Source organism: Acanthopagrus latus, chromosome 7 (assembly GCF_904848185.1).
Source record: "Acanthopagrus latus isolate v.2019 chromosome 7, fAcaLat1.1, whole genome shotgun sequence".
Classification (NCBI taxonomy): domain Eukaryota; kingdom Metazoa; phylum Chordata; class Actinopteri; order Spariformes; family Sparidae; genus Acanthopagrus; species Acanthopagrus latus.
Window position 1 is genome coordinate 16,608,739 of NC_051045.1, and position 22,034 is coordinate 16,630,772.

At 41.5% G+C, this 22,034-nt stretch overlaps 2 protein-coding genes and 1 long non-coding RNA gene across 6 annotated transcripts in view; 2 read left to right on the plus strand and 1 right to left on the minus strand.

Moving 5' to 3' along the window:
- Positions 1-4,740, minus strand: LOC119022299. Its single transcript, XR_005075882.1, has 3 exons — positions 3,058-4,740; positions 1,668-1,826; positions 1-150 (listed from the first exon to the last, which is right to left on the minus strand). It is a non-coding gene; the product is annotated as an uncharacterized LOC119022299 (long non-coding RNA).
- Positions 2,660-22,034, plus strand: part of lamtor5 (late endosomal/lysosomal adaptor, MAPK and MTOR activator 5) — a 20,421-nt gene continuing 1,046 nt past the window's right edge. The window contains exons 1-4 of one of the 2 annotated variants that reach the window (XR_005075881.1): positions 2,660-2,816; positions 2,918-2,979; positions 4,747-4,864; positions 6,280-6,407. Coding sequence is in view for 1 of the 2 variants with exons in the window: in XM_037103005.1 (XP_036958900.1) it covers positions 2,779-2,816; positions 2,918-2,979; positions 4,747-4,864; positions 6,280-6,340 (279 nt within the window). In the remaining variant the exon portion in view is untranslated. Of the gene's footprint in view, positions 2,817-2,917; positions 2,980-4,746; positions 4,865-6,279; positions 6,659-22,034 lie in introns of those variants that run through there. The other variant, XM_037103005.1, reaches the window with a different exon arrangement.
- slc16a4 (solute carrier family 16 member 4) overlaps positions 7,233-22,034 on the plus strand; it is a 26,820-nt gene continuing 12,018 nt past the window's right edge. The window contains exons 1-8 of one of the 3 annotated variants that reach the window (XM_037103002.1): positions 7,233-9,049; positions 9,426-9,507; positions 11,374-11,514; positions 16,744-16,876; positions 17,184-17,316; positions 17,573-17,716; positions 17,905-18,066; positions 19,149-19,802. In XM_037103002.1, the coding sequence (XP_036958897.1) occupies positions 16,760-16,876; positions 17,184-17,316; positions 17,573-17,716; positions 17,905-18,066; positions 19,149-19,802 (1,210 nt within the window). In that variant the 5' untranslated portion in view covers positions 7,233-9,049; positions 9,426-9,507; positions 11,374-11,514; positions 16,744-16,759. The remainder of the gene's footprint in view (positions 9,050-9,425; positions 9,508-11,373; positions 11,515-16,743; positions 16,877-17,183; positions 17,317-17,572; positions 17,717-17,904; positions 18,067-19,148; positions 19,803-22,034) is intronic. The other 2 variants (XM_037103003.1, XM_037103004.1) reach the window with 2 other exon arrangements.

Below are 22,034 nucleotides of genomic sequence, written 5' to 3' on the forward strand. Positions count from 1 at the left end.
CTTCTCATCGGAAGCTTCGTCATCCTACTCATCCCAAAGTTGGCTTGATGGAGGCTCACAGTCGTCCCCTCCACCTGTAGATCTTCGGGGTCTGAGCACATCTGCTCAAAGCCGAGGCTGAGAGTGTTTCCATGACTCAGGTGGTCCAAGCTAACACACAAAAAGTATGAAACTCAACAACCGATGACAGTCATATGAGCTGAAATGAATGTGACACCTCCATGAGAGAAAAAGGGCACAGGTGCCATGAAATCCAGAGTTATTTGTCAGTTTTGAGCAGCAGGAAAAGACAAATCAACATCAAGGCCATATAACAAGTTTACTCAAATTATCACCAACTGACTCATGGACTGGGCGTCATGTGAATTGTTTATATTGCTGGAAAGTGATATTCCTTATTTTATTATGGGTGATATATTCCAGGATGCCATGTTCTGTGACAGTCGTCGTGTTTAAGACATCACCACATTAAAACAAGGCCTGCACAGTTCAATTATTCTCTTTGTCACATAAAAGTCTCTGTAATCAATGTGATGTATGTGATCTTAAAGTCACTCTATCCAACAATTTGTATCAATTTACATTAAATCACTGTTATTTTGGTCATATGTGAGCAGACTGTGACATGAAATGAAAAATTAGACCTTCCCCATCTGTCTTGGTTGCCTATACAAGCCCATGGACGATTTGTTTAAGTTGTTTTACTTTTCTGGACTGGATTTCCTTGTGAGGGACTTTGGTTTAAATTTTCTGTGGCAGTCCAAAGGATGTGACTATTTGCACGTCCTCAAGTGCCTCCTCTCAGAGCTGCACACAGAGAGCAACAGTAGCTAACGTTAATTTAGAAATGGGGTCCACTAACCTAAATGAATGTCCGGCTTCCAGCACAACACAGACGTTCAACAGAGCCCCTTTATATATTCGTTTGGTTTATATTTCAAAATATACATTATGATGATAAAATGTGTTTAGAATTTGTCAGATGTGAAGAAATAACTTGGTTCAGTTTTTTTCCAGGTTGGAAAGACTCCTGCTCATTACGCCTCTCTGAAAATGCCTGATAAGCAACAGTGTCACATAATGGATAAAAGAATATGAATAAAACTACATGATTATGTGCTAAATTGCATTTAAAAAAGCAAAATCCATGAATTACATTAGTGGTTCTCCAGTACATGTCAGGGTGATGATACACTGACTCTGAGTCAGATCTCTATTTTGGGTTCAGCTCATTTGGAGATTTACTGTGGTTGTGAAGGGACCATATGTAGAAAATAATGGGATCTACTCTTTATGCCAACCTCCCTTCAGACAAGATTAAATATTCCTTCCTGTGTGTGTGTGTGTGTGTGTGTGTGTGTGTGTGTGTGTGTGCGTGCGCGCGTGCAATGCACGATGATACATGTTTGTGTGTGTGTCAAGACAAGAAGATATCACATGCACGCGGACCTTATAAATCATTATGCATGCATAAACTTTGCCTTGTGCATGTGTTAGCCTACGTGCACCATCAGACAGTGACAGGCAGCAGCTTGTCAGCAGAAGCAGCCGGGCTGTGATTTAAACAGCGTGGAGAGAAATATGAGTGAGCAAAGAGGAGAGGAAAGGATGGGAATTAGAGGAGAAGAGGGGGAGGGTACCCCATGGGTTAGTCAGCAGGACATTACCCTGCTGCTGCTCAGGTGATGGATTCCTCCAATGCAGCGGCCACATAATTACATTCACCCATTTCTGCCTTGTCAGCAGGAGCACTGAAGCCTCACCGTCTTGGGACAGGCAGCAGAAATCATGCAGGGAGGCGAGCCCGGGCAGTGGCCTCTGGCCAACTTTTGAAGAAAACACATTAATAAAATTTGTCATCAAAAGGCAGCGAGAAACAAGGCTCCTGGTTTACACTCATAATATTAATACTATATTTTATGTTCAATAAGGATGAGACACTGGTAAAGTTCATATTATGCTGAGAAATGTTGTAAGCATTTATCTTTTATCTTCTTGTGTTCTAAAGCCAAAAAAACAAAAATACAAAAAACAACAACTTCACGTGTCTGCAAATATCTGTTCTATGACTGAGGAGCATGTGACTCTGCAGCCTTTTTAGCTTATTTGTGAGACTGGACTGAGTGTGGCCATCTGTGCAATCTGTGGGAACAAAGTGTGAGCTACATTATCAATAAGGATTCCAGGGGGAGAAAAAAAAATAGCTCAAGTAATGTAATTTTAAATTCATGCAACTCTGAATATCGAAATCAATTTCTCACTGAGGCCTGGATGAAGAGAGTGACATGTGAATGATGAAATATAGAGGCAGGCTTTCATCACATAACTAATCAAATTGAGAAAATGATTTCAGTCCAGCCACAGAGAAGAAGCCACGAATAATAATAATTGCATCAACAGTATATTTAGCTTATATATCAAATGCTGATGGCAGAATATGAAATCTCCTCACACAGACATATAAACACCACGTAGCTATGGGTAGGGTATGTGGTGTTTATATGTCTGTGTGAGGAGAGACAGCAGATATAAAATGCATGTATCTAAATAATAACGCACTGTATATTTCATAGTCGTCATTTGTTGGGAGTTTATAACACTTTTGCCGTCAATTTCGGGGGTTGCTGTAATTTTGCCGCCTTTCGTGTAGTTTGTCCTCACAGGCACCCTTCGTTCACGTGACAGTCAGCTGACTGCACCCGGAAGCTCTGAGGGAGCAGACAACAAAACAAAACTTCCTCCACAAAACTTACATTTTGCGGTTGTTTACGGTCGTTAATGATGGAGTCGACCCTCGAACAACACCTAGATGACACGTAAGTTGATACCAGACTCACTGTGAGTTTGTATTTTAAATGTCGGCACGTTAAAGACGACTTATCGCTCTTTGTTTGTTTGTTTGTTTGTTTGTTGGCAGCATGAAAAACCCAGCAGTGGTCGGGGTGCTGTGCACGGATCAACAGGGACACAACCTCGGCTGTAAGAGTACAGAGTTGCTTGATCTATCTGAGATATTTCAGGAATGTGTTTTCTCGAAACTAATTACACCAAACTTACCTTTGCATTCGGGGGCAGTGAGGGTTTCCTCTGTTGTTAGCTCCCATGACATGACATGACTCCAAACAAGCACATCTGCTTCAGACAGGAAAGACTCATGTCAATCACTCAAATAACTGACCGATGATGGTGTCACAACACTTGTCCAATGATTATTTCTTTAAAGAAAACTTGTCTATAGTCTTTCTGTTTTTTTCAATTGCTCAACATTTTCCTGAAACACAATCTTCTTAAAACAGTCGAAAATGCTTGGGAGCCATTTTGTTAATTGCTTAACAAGTAAATCAACATTTCAAAGCATAAATGGCCAAAACAAACTGGATGCAGCTTGTCTAATGTGACTATTTTCAGGTATTCTTAGTCTTTTATGATTTTATACTGAACATCTTGGGGTTTTCAATGGTTGTCAAGCAAACCTTTGGCTCTGGACACTTCTGATGACCATTCTTCATTATTTGGTGATATTCAAGAGACCAACAGAGTAATTAATTAATACGAAATATATCTGATTATGAAAACTATTACTCATTGTAGTCCAGTAACAAAGATGTAACTGATGAGTCAAAGGAAAGAAATTATTTAATCAGAAGAGAAAGATCTTCAATGACAGCAATGGACACACAAAATGTTTCTTAGTTTGTATTAATACCTCATTAATATCATATATATTAAAACTCTGAGGTTGAATTTCTTCTCCAAAACTACACAGTACCCCAAGCCAAGACAGTGAAATGTTTGAATAACAGTGTTAGTATCACAGGTGCCACTTAACTAGTGTTTCACGCTGTCATTTCTCATTGACACTAACCTTGTGTAATAAAAACACTAGTTCAAACAGTCTATTTACTGGTTTCTAGTTGTATATATTCACCTCTCTGTCTCCTATCAACAGTAATTACCTTCTGTGTAACAGAAATGTCAAACTGAATGTCAAAAAACCCCACATCTCATTATACCTCATTTTTGCAGCCAGTGTAAAGAAAAAAGAAACACAAGAAGACCAAGAAAAAGGGGGGAAAGGTGGGCATCCATCCTGGTAACCCCAAACAAAGTCAGATGCCAGCACCAATGTTTTGATGATACTCAAGGGAGGAGAGTGTAGAGCAATCCTAGTTGCATCTAACAGTTTAATTGACTGAAAACAGTCACACCTAAAAATCCACGTCAGTACAACACAAACATTATTTCCATGTTGTTTCAGCTTATATTCAACAGCTTAGAGAGCAGCTTGGAAGTGAATAGGGCTGAAACTAATGAATGCTTATTATTGAAAATCAATGTTGACTATGTTCTCGGTTGATTGATTAGTTGTTTGTTTCTATAAAATGGAGAAAAAAATGGTGACAAGTATCTAACAGTGTTTCCCGGAGCAACAACATGATCTCGGCAAATGTTTTTTTTTGTCCCAACCAAAAGATATTCAGTGTTCTGTCATAGAGGAGCAAAGAGACTGAAAAACATTCACATTTAGGAAGCTGACTGCTGTGAAAATACGTCTCCTTGGTCAACATGATATAAACAAGTAGATTAACTTCTACTTTAACTCTGGAGAGCCACAACTAGTAGCTGTAGATACAAGAGATGGTTGGATGCACCTCATTTACCTCAGGACCCATTAGTGCCTCCTTTGACTTCTTTCTTTTTTCAGTGCTGCACATTGAAACTCTGTATTTATCTAACAATCACCAGGCCGAGGCTCCCTGTCTGATGAACACGGCGGTGTTGTGTCAGTTTTGGCCAAACAAGCTGCAGCTCTCACCAGAGACCCGACGGACAGCCCGACTGTTTGCCTGGAGTCTGAGTCAGGGTGAGCACTAACGCAACCTTTATGTCTTTCTCACTTGACTGATTCTTCTTTTTTCTCCTTCTCAGTGAATTTAAGAGTTCTGACTGTAGTGGGCTTGATTAATAGTCAGAGAGAATCAGTAAATCCTGGGCAAACAGTTGAAAAGGATCCAAAATCAAAGATTGAGTGCTCATTATTTGCGCCTCAGACTGTGTTGAAAGTCTTGGCAAAGGAGGTTATTTTCATTTGCATGACTGTGCTGCCACCTTCTGGACAAAGCATCACCTTTTGCATGTATATCAGTGACTTATCATTGTCATTATTTTTGATATTATTATTAATAGAAAGAAGTTGGTTAAAATGTTAGATGTTACTGTGTTTGTCTTCACTCAGTAGATGAGCCTGCTGTCTTGTTGTGACTTGTAGGCTGGTTTCTAAGATTACAATGTCTGTCAACAAGTTGTAAATCAATCACCTGATGACTGGGAGAGATATTCAGTTTCAAAACAAAATGTGACGGGCATTTATCCATTTGATCCATATTCAACTGCTCGGTCAAGTTATTTCAGTTTGGGTTTGTGCTGAAGTTGAGGAATTTAAGGTCAACATTCAATGACTTTCGACATTTCTTCTTTTTAAATAGCAAATTTGTTTTTAAAAAAAACTGAGTGATTTCACGCCAGCTCACACAGAACTTTTCCCTTTTTATGTCCTGGATCTCCTTGAATTAATTTATGTTAAAACTTTTATTAAATTATTGGGACCTTGCAAAATCCTACAGTTGTACTCCAGATACTTTTACCATTATGATTTTTGATTGAACATCATCATGATAATGATAATAATAATATATTTCAGTGTTTCACAACAAACACAAAAACACAATAATAGATTCAAACTAATTAAAGACAAATAAAGTTAATAACAATGGATGATTGACACCAAAGATAAAAAGTTGGCAAAGCAATGGGTACATTCAAATAGAGCAAGACGTAAATGCAATATGAAGAATCAAGTACAGTGTCATTTAAAAAGAAAAAAATTATCTCAAAACTTAAACACGCTTATAAGAAGACCTTTGCATAAAAAAATACGTCTTTAAAAGCGATCCAAGTGTACTTGGCAGGACATGGTGTGGACTGACCCAATTTATTTGTGGGAGGTTGAGAAATCCTATGAAACAGCATTTACACTTGGCACAATGTGAATATGTTGATGTTGATGATGATGATGATGATGATGATGATGATGATGATGATGATGAATACTAAAGATAATTGTTATAGTCAGAATATCAGCAACAATGATAAAGCAGTCCGAAAGAGAGAGATGCACAGATGTTGATTAATACATTTTATGTGTCTGTGTGATTATTGTTTTATCATAAAAAATAATTGTGTCCAATTGAATTGTTTTGTGTCTGTTACTTTCTGTAGAAACATTCTGGTGAGGACTCATGGGACCATCACAGTAGCAGTTCACAAGATAGCATCCTGAAGACGGCAAGACACACGGAGGAGTTTCACTGTTAAGAAATGTACATGTTAACACACACACACACACAAGTTTTAATCACTCGGCCCGATGAACTCTGTAAAGACTGTCAGTTTTCTGCTCATGTCTGTTGTGTTTTCTGTGTGTTTGATCTCCTATTTAAACCAGAACACATTTGCTTTAACTTTACTATGTTGTGATTTCTTTCTTTTATTTTATTGCTTTCATGCGATGTGTGCGTGTCTTTCTGTTCCACACACTTGCAGCCAAGGCAGTCATGCACAGAATAACAGGCTTTAATAAACTTTAACTTGACTTCGTGCTGCCCTCTTCTGTGTTAAGTATTCATTATTTTCTCCTTTGCCCAGTGTTTTGTGGTTAACCAATTAACTTTCTTTGGCAGCTGTGTGAGAATCTTCACAGACATACAGGTGACAGCCAAGAACTTGCTTCAGGCTAAACAATCATTAATTAAGGCTGCTGTGAAACCCCTCATGTCATATTTCACTGAGATCTGATCAGCTAGACAGCAGCTTTAGTTCGCAGATATTCTGACCCCTGATATGTTCTGAGTATGAATTTGACCAGCAGACGGTTATTTCTAACTTCATCTTTAGGAACACACTGCTTTGGCTCTAATGGAGCATGTAACCTGCAGAAGAGCTAAGGTTATAAAATAAATGTAGCAGAGTTAAAGAAAATGCAACATTTGCTTCTGAAACATATTGAAGTATAAGTATAAAGCAAGCTTTTAGAAAATTGAAATACTCAAGTAAAGTACAAGTACCTGTCAGGCGTGTTAGTTCATTTGAGAGAAGACAAATCACAATGTACTTTTTGACCATTTATTTTATAGTTGTATCACTGAGCAAAGCTTGAGCAAGGACCTTCTCTGTTTGACCAATCACATTCAGCGGAGTGTTGTTACTCTGCAACCCATTACCCAGAAAAGGATGAAGAGCTGGTCTCAGCTGCCCCTTGGCATCACGACCCGTCCAATCCTGGGAGACATCGCCCTGTTGAGAGAACCTCCTTCTACTGTCCTACTTTCCTCTTCTCTCTATTGTCAGCATCTCTGACCTTTGGCGGTACCTTGTGCTTTTTAATTGTTACTTATTATTTTTCAAGAACATTATGTACGTGCAGGGAAAAAATAGTGTAGCATCTTCATCTTCTGACAATCTCTTGTGACCTTGGCCTCTTCTTACGAACAACTCTCTGTTCGAAACAAAACGTATTATCTTACGACCTTCACAGGAATGGAGCTGTGTTCGCTCTCATACCCTCGCTTTTCTCTCCAATGTATTAACTCTTCATAACATGGAGCTAATGCTTATTTCAATCACATTGGTCAGACAGGATAAGTACAACTCTTAAATGATACAGATTTTCAGTGCAACTCTTTTAATAATACAAATAATAATAATAATAAAACTCGAATCAGATGGGGAAATAATAAATCCTGACGTACCTCAAAATTGTACTGAAGCACATGACTCAAGTAAATCTGCTGTGACATTCCACCACTGGTTGCTGGAGGACAGGCGTCTGACTGATGGACATCACTGATATTCCTTTCATTCTCATGAATAATGTTTTTTTGTTTTGTTTTTTTTTTCAATTTTTATTTCACTTTGTGGCTTGTGTATGTCCTGTGAACAACTGTGCAGTTTTTGATGCCATGTGATGTTTCAGTTTCTATATTTTCATACAATTTCCTTTCTTCATAATAATTACACTGATGATGAAAACATTCCAGACTTGCACGGTCCGGGACATGAAGGCTCCACAGCGAGAGATTAAAACCACCCACAACATCACTGGTACCCATCAACAGAGCATCAGTGACATTGGTGAGGAGACATGTCTCCACAGTGCTGTACCACCAGACCACAGAGCAGCTTCTTCCTCCTCAAATCATCATAGACAGCATTTTCATAATATGATGTATCAGAACTCAGAACACAACACAACAATCAGAACACCTTGTCATCAGTACACTGTCCAATTTTATCTTTCAAGAAGTTTAAACCCATTTTAATATGCTTTACAACTTCACTCAACCAAATCGAGACGTCTCTCTAGAGTGGCTTTGCTGTGGTCCTGCCAGTGAGGGGTGACTGGAGGAGGGTATCAGTGGGGTGGACCAGGTGTCTCATGCACCTACAGTATCTCTAGATCATCTCAGAGCTCCCTCGCAGGAGTGAACCCCCTCCTGTCACAGCACACGGTGTCCTATCTGCTGCAGACTGACAGTGCAGTGCGTCTTGGTGGCGCACTGCCTCACAGTCAGGACCAGAGGAAAGTCTGCGGTGGCTCTGATGTTTTGACCGCAGAGCTTTTTTTTTTTTTTCCCCCTTCTTTTCCTCCCTCCCTCCCCGTGAGCCCTCAGATGAGGTTCACTGCTGCTACGTCTCGGTCACGTGTCTCTCCTCAGTGAAGGCTTTGCTCTCTGCGGCTCCTCAGCACACAGCCAGAGATGTCGGGGCTGAAACGTGAGATGCAACTCAGAGGGACTCGCGCATAGAGGCAAAGTTATGGCACGGTCACCATCGGAGAAAAAGGTCCCGCAGCACATCGTCTCAGCCCAAAAGTCGCTCACCGCTGACACGCACTGCTTTCTCGGACGCGCAACTCCGGAGCGGCAAACCTCCAAATTACGCGTCAGATTTAACTAAGTGAAAATTGGGACAGGAGCTCAAAAGATTCCAGGTATGTATTTATTCATTATTATTATTATTATTATTATTATTATTATTATTATTATTATTATTATTATTGCACATTTATTTAAACTGACACGTTCATCGTGATATTAGAAGATCAGATTGTTGTGTCACTTTTTCTTTGGTGATTTATTTGTCAAAACAAACTTTTCCCCTGAGAAATAAACAGAACTCCTCCGGCAAACTGCTCTCTGACGCTTCCAAATGCGCTCGTAGTTTTCATTCAAAACTTTTTTTTTTCTTTTTCTCTCGCGTCAGTGCGAGTTTTGTGCCTCTTTACTGACAGATGTCAAATGCCAGGTGACGTCTTCCCGACGCGTAAAGTGCGTCCGACTGACCGACTCTGTTCTTGCCTTCCCCAGCAGCATTGTGCTGAGTCGAGTGAGGGTCACGATGCAACAGGCCTGTGGGGTGAAGATAACAACTCGTCCACAGCTGTACACGGTGAGACCACCCTGTTCTCTCCTCGCGATAATGCGGGGTTTTGCGTGTGCGTCCCCGAGCCAAACGCCCTCAGCGCAACACCGCACTACATAATCTCACGACTGGCTGCCCTCAGAGCTCAGGGCTGTGGTCAGGGGTGGAGCCTCCAGGTTCTACTTTGATGGATAAAATAGTGAAATAAAATAAAATAAAATAAAATAAAAGACACACACAAAAGAGAAAATGACTTTCACAATAGTAACACAGCAATCCCTCCAGCTATCAATGCATAACCTGCAATAAAAAAGTGGGTTGCTGGCAGGATTGGAATGAGGCCAAAATCCTGATATTTTGACTTGGTGAGTAAATGAGTGTCTTTCTGGTGGGCCTTTAAACTTTACAATCGAACACGGTGGCTGCACTGAACGTGCATTTACTCACCTCTGATCCCCTTGAAGGGTTCGAGCAGGATGTTTCACCACTGGTGTGAGAGGACTTCAGAGAGTTTTAAAGAAAGTTGACAGGCTGCATTTGTAATGATGCAGAGGGAGACATATGTACCAAGCTGTGCCCTGTGTATAACAGATCTGTTACGGGGGGGCCCAGCTGATGTGATGTGGACGTTTTTCACACTGCAGACCTGAATACTTTTTTTTTTTTTTTTTTTTTTTTTTTGCAGAGGTGGTGTGAAGTTTGTAACTATTTTGGAAGCGGGATCCTTCTTTGACCCACTTTTTATACAATTGCCTGGAGGCTGATTTGCCTCTTAGCGCTAGGCTCCTATGAACGGCCCATTTAAAGTGTCAGCATTTGATTTGTCTGCTGTTTTGGCTGTGGCTATTAAGCTCAAGACGAGTCCATGCAGAGTCTTCCTCCAGGCAAAAGTGTGTTTTCTTTCTTTTTCTTTCCTCCAGTTTAATGTTTCCTTCACATTTATTGCTGAAAGTGTGCATTTTTCTACTCATTGAAGAAATGTTGTTTTCAAGAGGTGTGATTTGTGACATCACAAATAGTTTGGACGCCACAGTGTGATGTGGTAACTTGAAGCCTCCAGTGCACACGCGCTGAGAATGGACTTGACGCTGATCTTGTGTCCAGCAGTTAGTATGTTTGCATATTGAGGGATAAGGAGGAGGTGCCGTTTAAATATTGTGATATGGTATCTACACTCATTTGTCTGACAAATCCATATCCAAATTTTCATGTTGGACCTCTGTGAGATCTTTAGTGTCATTTCTTGATTTAAAGCTGAAAAAAGATTGAGTAAGCTGTCCATCAGTATCTGTCCTCAGTTTTTGTCCATCAGTGTCAGTGAGTACTCTTGTCAGAACTCTAACATGCACGGAGCTCTTCCATCAGTCAACCCTCAGACTCTTGTGCTGGTTCAAATAATATTTTCTTGCAAAGGTTCCCGTCGAGCTGGACACTGGACTAAAACAGAATGCCTGGACCGGACAAACCTCGACCTTTAAAACCTGTAAAAGCTGTCGGCTGAGTCACTTAAAGCACAGCTGTGGAAAGAGGGGGGGAGGGTGTCCCCTAATGCCTGCAGGTGTGGACGCTTGTGGGGAGAGCTCGGAAGTCTGCAACGTAGGGGGCATCTGGCTGGAGGAAGCAGAAAGTGTTTTAATGTGTCTTATTTCGAGCCCGTGCAGTGATAAGAGACGCTGGTTATCTCCAGAGAATGAGATTTAGTAACTTCTGTGAAGACCTTTCTGTCTTTCTGAGGATAAGAGGGAAATGTGTCGATAATCACAGGATGGACTGACTGTACAATACTGTCATTACAGAAATATTCCCACCCCACATCCACATTGTTGTTTGGAGAGTGCTACTAATGTTCAAATTCATTTTCTCACCGCCCTCCTTGTGCTCTTCTTGTCGCAGGTGTACCTCTAATCTTGATGCAGCCATAGTTACAAGTGCCTCTTCAGCCAACCTGAGGATGACACTCAGAGAATAGGACTGCTGAGTTTATCCGTCATCTCAAGACAGAGTCTTCAGGCACTGAACAAATCAGCACCAGAGGTAATTATAAAGACTGGTTTGATCAGGACATCTCTGACAGTGAGCCGCTGATGCCTTTCTCAGGTGTCTTAGATTCCTTTCCTGCTAATTTATTTTGCTGTGTCACTAAACATTTGAAAATGTTTTTTGGTGAATGAAATGTCAATCAGTGTTTCCAAAAGCCCAATATCAAATGTCCTGTTTTGCCCACGACCCAAATAAGTTCACTTTAGTGTCATAGGGGAGTGAGGAGACCAGAAAATGTTCCAATTTAAGAAGCTCCAAAATCCATCAATCCCTGTGCTGCGCAGAAAAGCTGAAGGATAAGGTTAAGATGAAGTTAATGTCGAGCTCCAGCAGTCTGAATTAGTCAAATCAAGTTGGTATCTTCCAACTTTAAAGTTTTGTTGGTCCTTCATTTCTGGAACTTGTTGAGTTGTGGTAGAGGGACGGTAGAAACTGAAACTTTGGACTTTTTCTGACCAACTTTGTAGGTTACGTGTGAATGAGAAAGCGTGCGTTTTTCATGAAAGTGCAGAGATGTGAATGTGATTTATCAAGTTGAAATTGAATTAGCAAACAAGACAAACAAGATGCAATGACCTCTCAAGGTGCTGCAGGTGGATTTCTATTGCCCTTACAGCTTCTATGCGGCTGCTCGCTGCAGCTTCATACTGAATGGACAGTTACGAGAGCGGTATCAATATTTTCATGCAATTCACTGAAAGCTGATACACGTATAGGCTCCTTTTCAAGAGGTTCCCTGTCAAGTTTTTTTTGTTCACTTCTAGCCATGTTATGGCTCCAATTTTCTTTCTTTTCTGAGAGGGTCCCCTTTTTCTTTTGAAGTGCATGTTTCTATACATACTCCTGCCAATGATTTCACACTAATTCACTGATCAACAGTCGGCAGTTACGAGCCAAAATACGCTGCACTGTGCAGGCAGAAGCAGGAAGGTGGAGGACTGTGAGCTAGCAAACACCGAGGTAAACAACGCTGTATTTGAAATGCTTTTAAATGATTTGGCTTTAGACATTTTTTTATTTTCATTTTTAACATGTGAACACATGTGTTCGATGTTAAGGATGAAAAACACAAATACAAACATAAACTGTTGTTTGTTTACAAGTGGACTCCACAGGGCCCCTTTAAGACTTGTCTTTCCAGTTTGCCCAGATCAGACTTAGATAATGACAGTGAGAAGACCTGTTGACTGTATCTCGATGGCTCCTTTTACAGGAAATGTTTTTGTTTTTTGTTTTTTTTGTATTTCACGGTGTAAAAGTCTGAGAGAGGAATCTCCTGGTGGAAGTCTGCAGGAACACGTTGTTAATACCACACTACAAAGCTCAGATCGCCAATCCCCCATCGCTCCAAACCCTCAGACCCCCAGCACATTCACAAACATGCACTCAAGCACACTCTGAGGACAACTTGTGAACAGCACATGGGGGGAAATACTTTCCTCACAGTACACTGGCCCAATTCATTCCCCTTTTAATCCGCTCTGCGCTCTCTGCCTAATTTGGCCTTGGCTTCTTATACGCGTCTAAGTCAGACTGAGTGAGTGATGCAGGCTACAGAAGACTGCTGATAAACACAGGTTTACTACACTACGTCTGCTCGCGCTCTCTGTGTGTTGACAGTGTAAGACAGGTGAGTTTCAATAAGCATGCAACCAAAGTGGTTTTGTTTGACGTTCAAGTATTCGATGGGCCACCTGATCCTGAGATCCGGTTACGGATGTGCTGATTTGCTCGGTACATATTGCACATACACATGTTAAATAAGGTTAGGTACAGTACTTGAGTAAATGCACCTTTTTCATATATATACTTATATATATTTTTTTAGTGATAATTTTTCAAACTGAAGCCCTCCCGTTTGAAACAGCCCATAGGACTGAGGATTTTGTAACCCTTCGTTTTCTTTGTAATCCTTGCATAAAAGTAAAGTATAATGAAATCTCCTCGAACTGATTTCGAATGTATCACCTGGTTGAGGCAGTTGAGTTTCTATGTTGTCCATTTTAGCTGTGTGGGCTATCTCACACTGTACATATTGAAAACTTCTTGGCAAAGGGGCCTGAATGTTGAGTGCGATCACTTGACAGGTTGGAACTCACTTCCCTGCCAACAGAGACAACAATGCACTATGTTTTGATTTACAGCATAATTACTGACATCACAAGCATAGTATTACTATCTAGGTCCGACTTGTATAACCAGGGGCGCCACCAGGGATTTTGGGCCCCATGAAAAGAAATCTAATTGGGCACTTGTATAATCTGATGCCGTTTTTATATAAAACTATGCATTTTAATGATATTTTTGACTATCATTCCTATATTTGTGAAAATACCAACATGACAGTCACGTGGTTACTGCTCACTGTCTCGCTTGTAGTCCCGCAATTTAATTGTCTGATTTCCAGAAAATATAAACATTTCCCTGATTGTACTGAGAGTTGTATTGAGTCACACAGTCTGCATGCACCAGAAATGTTCTCCTCTGTTTCTACTGCAAAACAGAGGGGCAAGAGTCCTGAACTACTGACCAAACATTCTATTTTAGTGATAGCTGAATTTGAATTATATCATATGTACACATACATATGCTCTTTTTATTTCAGAACTGTTTTTAATACATGAAAATCATTCTGAAATAAATATGGATTACAGGCTATTTTTATTTTACAGGGGGCTGACTGATGATGATGATGCACTTGACTTATCTGTTCAAACGACATGTTTGTTTTAATCATACTCTGCCTCATTGATCATTATGTGAGAAAATAATTTGTGGTTGAATTTCTGTCATTAATAAATATTTCATTTTCTTTTTTGTAATGTTAAAAACAGCAAGAGCGACAGAGAAATCCCCACAGACTCCCTGCAATGATGCTGATGTCTTTGAACACAATGTTGCTCACCTTCTTCACTGGGACAGGGAGGGACAGTTATGGGGAGACTGGGCTGCTGCTGACTCATCTGTTGTTTAGTCTGCTAGAAGAAGCAGGGACAAGGATTGAATATGAATATCGTGCTAAACATTTCCCTGCACTGATTAAATGTTGATGAAATATAGGCTAACACTAGTCTGTAGCTAGCTAGCTTATTTCACTATGGACATTAAGCCAACAGGTTAATACCACTCACAGGCTGAAGGCTACCCACCTTTATTGGTGAAAAACTGAATCACACCCTTTCTTTTGTCTTTCCTCTCTTCTCTTTCTTTTCTTTTTGACATTGTGATCACTGCAGTTCTGGCTCATCTACTGACTGCAATTGAACACTTTCACTGATAAGTGTGCTAAGGCAGGACTGAACCATTTCATGCAGATACAGGGGGGTGGTCAGTCAATATAGATGTTTACTTTTTAGTCAATGGGAATATTTAACTTTTACTACCAAAACAAGTAAAAACAACGAGATCACTAATTTTATTGCTATATTTGAAATATATACTAGTAAGAGTTTTGTCTATCAAGTTCATGTGGCTCAAAACAGGAGAGCCAGAACGCGCCAGTCTAGTTAGTTCAGGTTATGTCAGTGTGTTTTATGGTTTGGAGACAAGCTTGTAGTTCACATCTGGCATCTGATTATGACATGGTAATAATAATGGCAGCTCTTAAACAGGTTAGTGTAGCTGCTGTTGTATAATCAATTGTATCAGAAGGTCAGTGAAAAAAATAAAATAACTGACTATGACTGAAAAGATGTTTCCTCTCATAAAATATCTGCTCACACGAGTCAGAACAGGATCGTTTGGCAGGTTTTTTTTTACCAAGAAGGGCTCAAAGTGATTCAAGGTCCCACGTTGCATGTTGGGGTGCCGAGTCAAACTGCAGTACAGTCGGTTCATAACACAGGCATGAATCCACACAGCAGGAGCGCAGGGTCATTTCACAAAGCTGCAGCCTTAACAGCTTACGTCTTAACTTCGTAAATTACACATAAACCATATAGGATAAACACACGTGTGGACACACATGCACTGCAGAACATTGTGTATGCCAAACAGGACATTAAACTGAGACACACTGAATTATCAATGCAGTCGGTGATCCATTATCACCCTCTGCAGCCCCCCTCTGCCGTGTACCAGTACAGACATCCACCTGTATTATCTAATAAACTGTGTTCACTTGATTAATCTGAATTCTACCGTAACTTACTTTGTTTTCATGAACTGAATTCTCTGCCATGAATACACTTAAGTTGGTTTCTAACACAAGTTATGACACGATTGTGCCAGTTATGTGACGGGAAAAGTGCTTTTCTGTCAGCAGTGGGACGAATGGAACAGTCATCACTGTAACTTCATTCATTGCACGAAAATGAATTAATCTCCAAATCCGACTAAAACATCAGCGGGTCAGTCGTGTTTTTCAGGCGGCATTGGTTTCAAGTTGTTCAAAAGTCAGTTCCTAGAAGAAGTTTTACTGAGTATAGGGATAACTTTGCAAAGCCACAGCAATGAGCCAGAGGAGACCTCTCACCAAGTTATAACATCATCATCCAAGCAAACTTTGGCCATCATGCAGATGGCAGGCTGACACAGTCCATGCTGCGATGGAGCTTGGAAGTACGCATGATTGAATATTAATCCTTGCTGCGACACAGACACACTTAATGTAAACACTGCTGAGACATTCAGTCGCAGTAGGAGTTGTAATCAGAGCAAAAGAGGTGGAAAAGTAACCAGGGTTAGCTGTTCTGTAACTGGCCTGTTTCACAGCTCGGTGACTCAACAAGTTAATACCTTATTACTGTCTACTGTCAGTTATCCCCACAGGGTCACTGTAAGACATGAAGTTAACAGATCTTCATTTGTCTCCTTGAATGGCTCAAAATTTGTTTTTTTGGTGTTTTTTTTTTTTGGTTGAAGGATTCCTGGAAAGCTGCTTGAAGCAAAAGCTCTGCAGAAGAAATCTATATGGCGGTTTATTTGGAAAGTGTTCAAGCTTTTCTTTGTTCATCTTTCTCCTCAAACTCTCTAATATGCTACACACTGTTGTGCCTCTGCAGCTGTTACATCAAAACCAAGCGACTGGCTCTCAGAATAGAAATAAACTGAATGGATATCAACACTTGACAGCACATGTGTTACTCTGTTACTGTACACCAACCACAACTGTGTATGTATCAACATCACCTACATTTAAAACGTGTGATGCACGTTTGTATTTGTTTGATCTGTAATGCAATGAACGTTTCTGAGATGGATGATTTCTCTTTGTTTCCTTAGTGAAACCAAGGCAGCCATGAACCTGTTCAGGAAGGACGCCATGACCACCAAGAAGGAGAAGGAGAAAGAGATCCAGTACGAGGATCCTCCAGATGGAGGGTGGGGCTGGATGGTGGTGCTGCACTGCTTCCTGGTATGTCCACCTGAAATGTTTACAATCCTTCATCCTCAAACAGGCAAACATTTAACCCAACCATTTCTAACAGTGCAGGAGTTCTACAACTACTGCTGGTAGTTTTCCCAACTGCTGTGATCAAATGCAAATATACTGTGTTCAATCATGTAGTTTCTGTTTTCTCATTTTCCCCCTCGTGTTTGTTTTACAGAGCTCATCGTTTCACTAAAACACAAAATAAGCCAAACACATTTTAATAGATGTTTTCTCTGCAAGCACGGGTCACTTGACAATTGTGTGTGTTCGTGTGTGTGTGTGTGTGCAGGTAAATGTCCTCGTGATGGGAACCCTGAAAAGCTTTGGGATCTTCTTCGTGGCATTTCAAGATGAGTTTGGAGGATCGTCAGAGAGCATCAGCTGGATCGGTTCCATCATGTCGAGTCTGCGTCTGTCCGGAGGTCCGTACCGAGAACAGCAAACTCTGCATCCCTGACTCAGCTCTGCGCTGAATCCATAGGCTGGATCTAAAGATGATTATATCTCAGAGATGCTTTTTGTGCCATTGTGTCCTCTCTCCCTCATGATCCAAATGAGTTTCTAAGAAAAAAGATTGCAAAGTTTAAACATTTTCGAGCCACAGTTCCTCTCACATGTTGCAACGTGGGTGCTGAAAACAGAAAAGTTTGAGGTTTTCCTCTCCTGTGTCGTCTGTAGCACCCCTTGCCTCTGTGGCCTGTGCTAAGCTGGGAACCAGGGTGACCTCCATCGCTGGGGCCGTTCTGGTTAGTGGAGGCTTCCTCATGAGTATCTCCGCCAGTAGTGTGGTGTTCCTCTACATCAGCATGGGAGTCATAGTTGGTGAGTAGAAGTCTGTGTGAGCCAAAATACCTCAATGAGACTCACACCCTCCTGATGACTCTGAGGCAGCAAAGCGAAGCCAAGCATAAAGAAAGCTATTTATGATCAGAGGTCATGAAGGACGTTTTGTCTACATCTTGTCCGTCTGCAAATACCTGATCACTGTAACCTTCTTTTTCTCCTCTTAGGAATGGGTTTTGCTCTACTATACCAATCCTTCTCAGTGGTCACAGCGCAGTACTTCAGAAAGAGGCTAGCGACGGCGTATGCGATCGGGCGCTCTGGCATGGGTTTGACCTTTGCCCTCGCTCCGTTCACTCAGCTGCTGCTGGACCAGTATGCTTGGCAAGGTAGGCAGAGCTGTTCAGGAGCTGGCAGTGTCAGGTCCTAAAACACTTTCTTTGATTGGTGCACATTATATAATTCAAGTCAAGTTTATTTTCTAGAGGACGTTTCAACACAGCTTAAGACTGATCAAAGTGCTGCACAAAAGAACATTCAAATGTAAAGTTAGGAATAAAGACACAACAATGAACAACAAGGGAGAGAATACAGAGACCTGTGATGTAACAGCGAGTCTGACCAATGAGAGGGTTGGAAATAATCAGCAAGGTCTTAAGTTGAGTTGTAAAATGAACAGGGAGCCAATGGACAGCAGTGAAGATGTGCTCATGCTTTTTTATTTCCAGTTCCATCATTTTGCAGCTGCATTTTGGACCAACTGCAAGCAAGTTAATGACAAGTTAATAATCATGCCTTTCCCGGGGCAGTGGCCCTCTGATGTTTGGCAAGACAACGACTGTTAGCTAATCTGACTTAATGATAACACCTTAGGTAAAAGGAATCACCCCCCTCACCTGACAACCCCCCCCCCTTCTAATTCCTCACATGTTATAACCTATATATTGATTTCTCAATCTAAAACATGTTTAATTCCCTCTTTCCCCCATGTTGATGCTAACTATCAACTAATGTTTGGAATAGCTCAGCAGCACTACTTTCTAACTGGAATGGCACTCAGTAGCGTGCATACCTCCACCAAGGCCCAACAGTCCTGTTTTCAACTTACTCATAGATACCGGCCACCTAAATATGAATTTTCTTTTAAGATCTATGTATTATTCCCTGAGAAACCAACAAAAGAATTGCGTTCTGCACCAAAAGTTAATGGGGTCTGTTCCGGGCTGAGACCAATCCTCCCTCCAAGTTTTGTAGAAACCTGTTCTGAACATTTTGTGTAATTTTGCTGACAAAACCAACCAACCAACAAACAAACAAACGGACACTAATGAAAACATGACCCCAGGGATGAGGGACCTCATAAGTAACAGGAACATAGGAGGAGAAAAACTGAATATGATGGAGAGTATAGAGGAAATACAGTAACTATAACGTAACATTGTTGGTCCTGAGCTCTCTTTATCCTCAACAGGGGCGATGCTGATTCTCGGAGGTCTCATGCTCAATCTGGTGGCCACGGGGATGCTGCTGCGACCCATCAATGTGAAGCCTCCCGTGGCAAACCCTACCTCCTCTCCCATCCAAAAGAGCCCTGCTGTCTCCATCAAGAGCTCCTCGGAGAAGGAATACACTAAGAGCAGCTCTAATGGCTCCTCTCACTTATCCAATGGCATCTCCAAATCACACTCAGTCCCCTCCCCTCCTCCTGCTCCTCATGGGGATACTGAGGTCCTGGGGAGCCAATGTACTCAGGGACTCCAGGACCAGTCAGTGAACCCTGAACTGACCAGACTGGTCCTCAATGGAGTGAATGGCCATGAGCCCCACCATGACTTGGGTCAGTGTAAACCCACAACTCCAGACAGCCCTGCAGAGGTGAACGGCAGCATGAATGGCTCCACCATTGTTGGATTTCCCTCACATGCCAGCACGCCGACTGAGGTACCTGTCACAAAAACCAAAGTACTGGATTTCTCCCTGCTCAAGAACCCCTTCTTTTGCATCTACACGTGGTCTCTGGTCTTCAGCCAGCTGGCCTACTTCATCCCTTACTTCCATCTGTCTGCTCGTGCCAGAACCCTGGGCATCGATGCCATGGATGCTTCCTTTATCATCTCTGTGGCAGGTAAGATACTCACCGGGCCAATAGCCAATCCTACTGTGTTTTTATGGTCCACCTTAAGGGATTAGTCTGACCTTTTGGAAAGAGCAGTACCTTCACTTTTATGATCAGTGCAGTGAAAATGAAGCTACAGAAAGTTAGCTTAGCCTAGCAGAAAGATGGGAAACAGGTGAAAACAGTCCTAAGGTAACAAAATCCTCCTACCAACACCTTTAAAGCTCACTAATTTAAAATGTCAGACTGATTATGGCTCCCTATTTTAGTATCAGTTGAGTTGGGTCAAGCCAATCTTACTTTATTCTAAAGTGAATAATCTTTAAGATGGAAACTCATTAAGGTCGTCTCTTGGAGTTGTTCCGACACATGAGACAAATAAATGTTCCTTCTATCATACGATGTCAATGTTGTATACGCACTGATGAAACATACTGTATCCCTAAGGCAAGTCATAGGACATGGGCATGTAGATTAATGGAGGCATTTCATTCATTTGAATATTTGTAATACGTTTCTAATACTTCACATTTGTTCAAGGCAATTTAAAAGGCTTCCTCTTCTGGGTGCCCCTGTAAGGTGCAGTATTTCTCCTGACTGTAGAGTAGATGTGGTGTCTTCTCCATCCAACACCAGCACCGCATCTCACCTGCTCTCTGTCTTCTACATTAGACACCAGTGATGCAATTGACAGTGCCTGATTTATTTCACAGCATAAAGTCAAATAATAAACCAGACACTCTTTATAAATAACAGACAGTTCAGTACACAGTCGTTTCCTGCTGTCTGTCTTTGAAAGCAGCTTCCAGCAGGGACTCCACAGTGACTGAGCCAGGGGAGGTCCAGGTTACTTTAAGGCTTGGTTTAAGAAGCAATGCAAAAAAAAAAAAAAAAAAAAAACAGTTCTCAGTCAACTTCTAGGCATTAATTATTTGTGAGCTGCTCAGACTCTGCAGTCTTATGTAATGAATGTGCTTACATAAAAGCTGAACTTTGGTCCACTGGCCAGGGCGGGTGGGTTCAGCAGTATGCCACTGATGAGGCCACTCCATATGAACAGAAAACAGCATTAACATCTTGACCAGCAAACACATGTGCATGTGATTCTCTACGAGTGCTCGGTCAGGCTTTGTGAATTATTAAAACGCTCCAGATGGGGTGGTACCTTCATGAGTTACATGCTTCTGTTTTGTAATCCATCGATCAGTAATCAGTCGTTAGAGAACAGATACAGCATCACCTTTAGAGAAAGGTGTCTTGTAGACAAGAGTAATGACGGTGAAATGGTTTGAAGCACATCATCGTTATCAGTTACTGTAGGTAATGAAAAGAGAAGATACGGGAGAAGTGCGCAGACATACACACAGGCTGAATTTTAATCCATTTTTAACCTCACATCTCTTAAATGTGATGTGATTGTTTGAATTATGCATCCGTGCTTTTGAGGAAATGGTCTCAGGGCGCCTTAAGGACTGTCATTTTAAATTACTGTATCCAGACAGTCAGGAAAAATTCAGGGTTCGTTTTGTCAGTATAGCTGTGCAGCGACAAGAGAAAATGTGGAAGAATTAAAGAAAGAGGTCTCAAGAAAAACATATGTGCACCTAAGCTACATAGCTGGGATGAAACATTTTTGGATTTAGGCACAACTGAGACTGAGGCCAAATAACACTGCTGGATAAAATGACAAAGTTTCCATGGAAGTGTAACAAAAACCAGAGGATATAGGTGTCTGAATTTTCCCTGGCGGTCTGCAGGGTTCCTCGCGAGCTTCTAGCCAGTGATTCGCACACGTTTGTTCTGTCCCATTCGCTGGTCACGTGCACTGCACTGAGCTAGAAAGAGAGACAGAGATGGAGAGATGTGGTGCCACCCACACCACAAAGACACCATGCCAGTGTCCCGCTGTCCCTCTTTCCCCTGACCCTGCGCTTGTCATAGAGGCCCATTGACTCGGCTGAGGGAGGGAGGCAGCTATCGTCCGGGTCAGTCTGTTCGTCAACCCTCAGCCGCCAACACTGGAGCTAACCAAAGTCGCTAAGCAACAGCTAACTGAGTAAATTTGCTGGCGTGGTGACAAGAGGGGCTCCCAATTTTGTTCGAGTCCAGCTCTAAAGTGGCTGATACTTTGCAGAGGAGCACTGAGCAGTGCGTACAAAAGAGGAGGCAAGAGGACCAGCCAACTGCAGATCAGAGAAGCTGGGAAAACCAACATGCCTTTTACAACCCTCTGCTTTATTT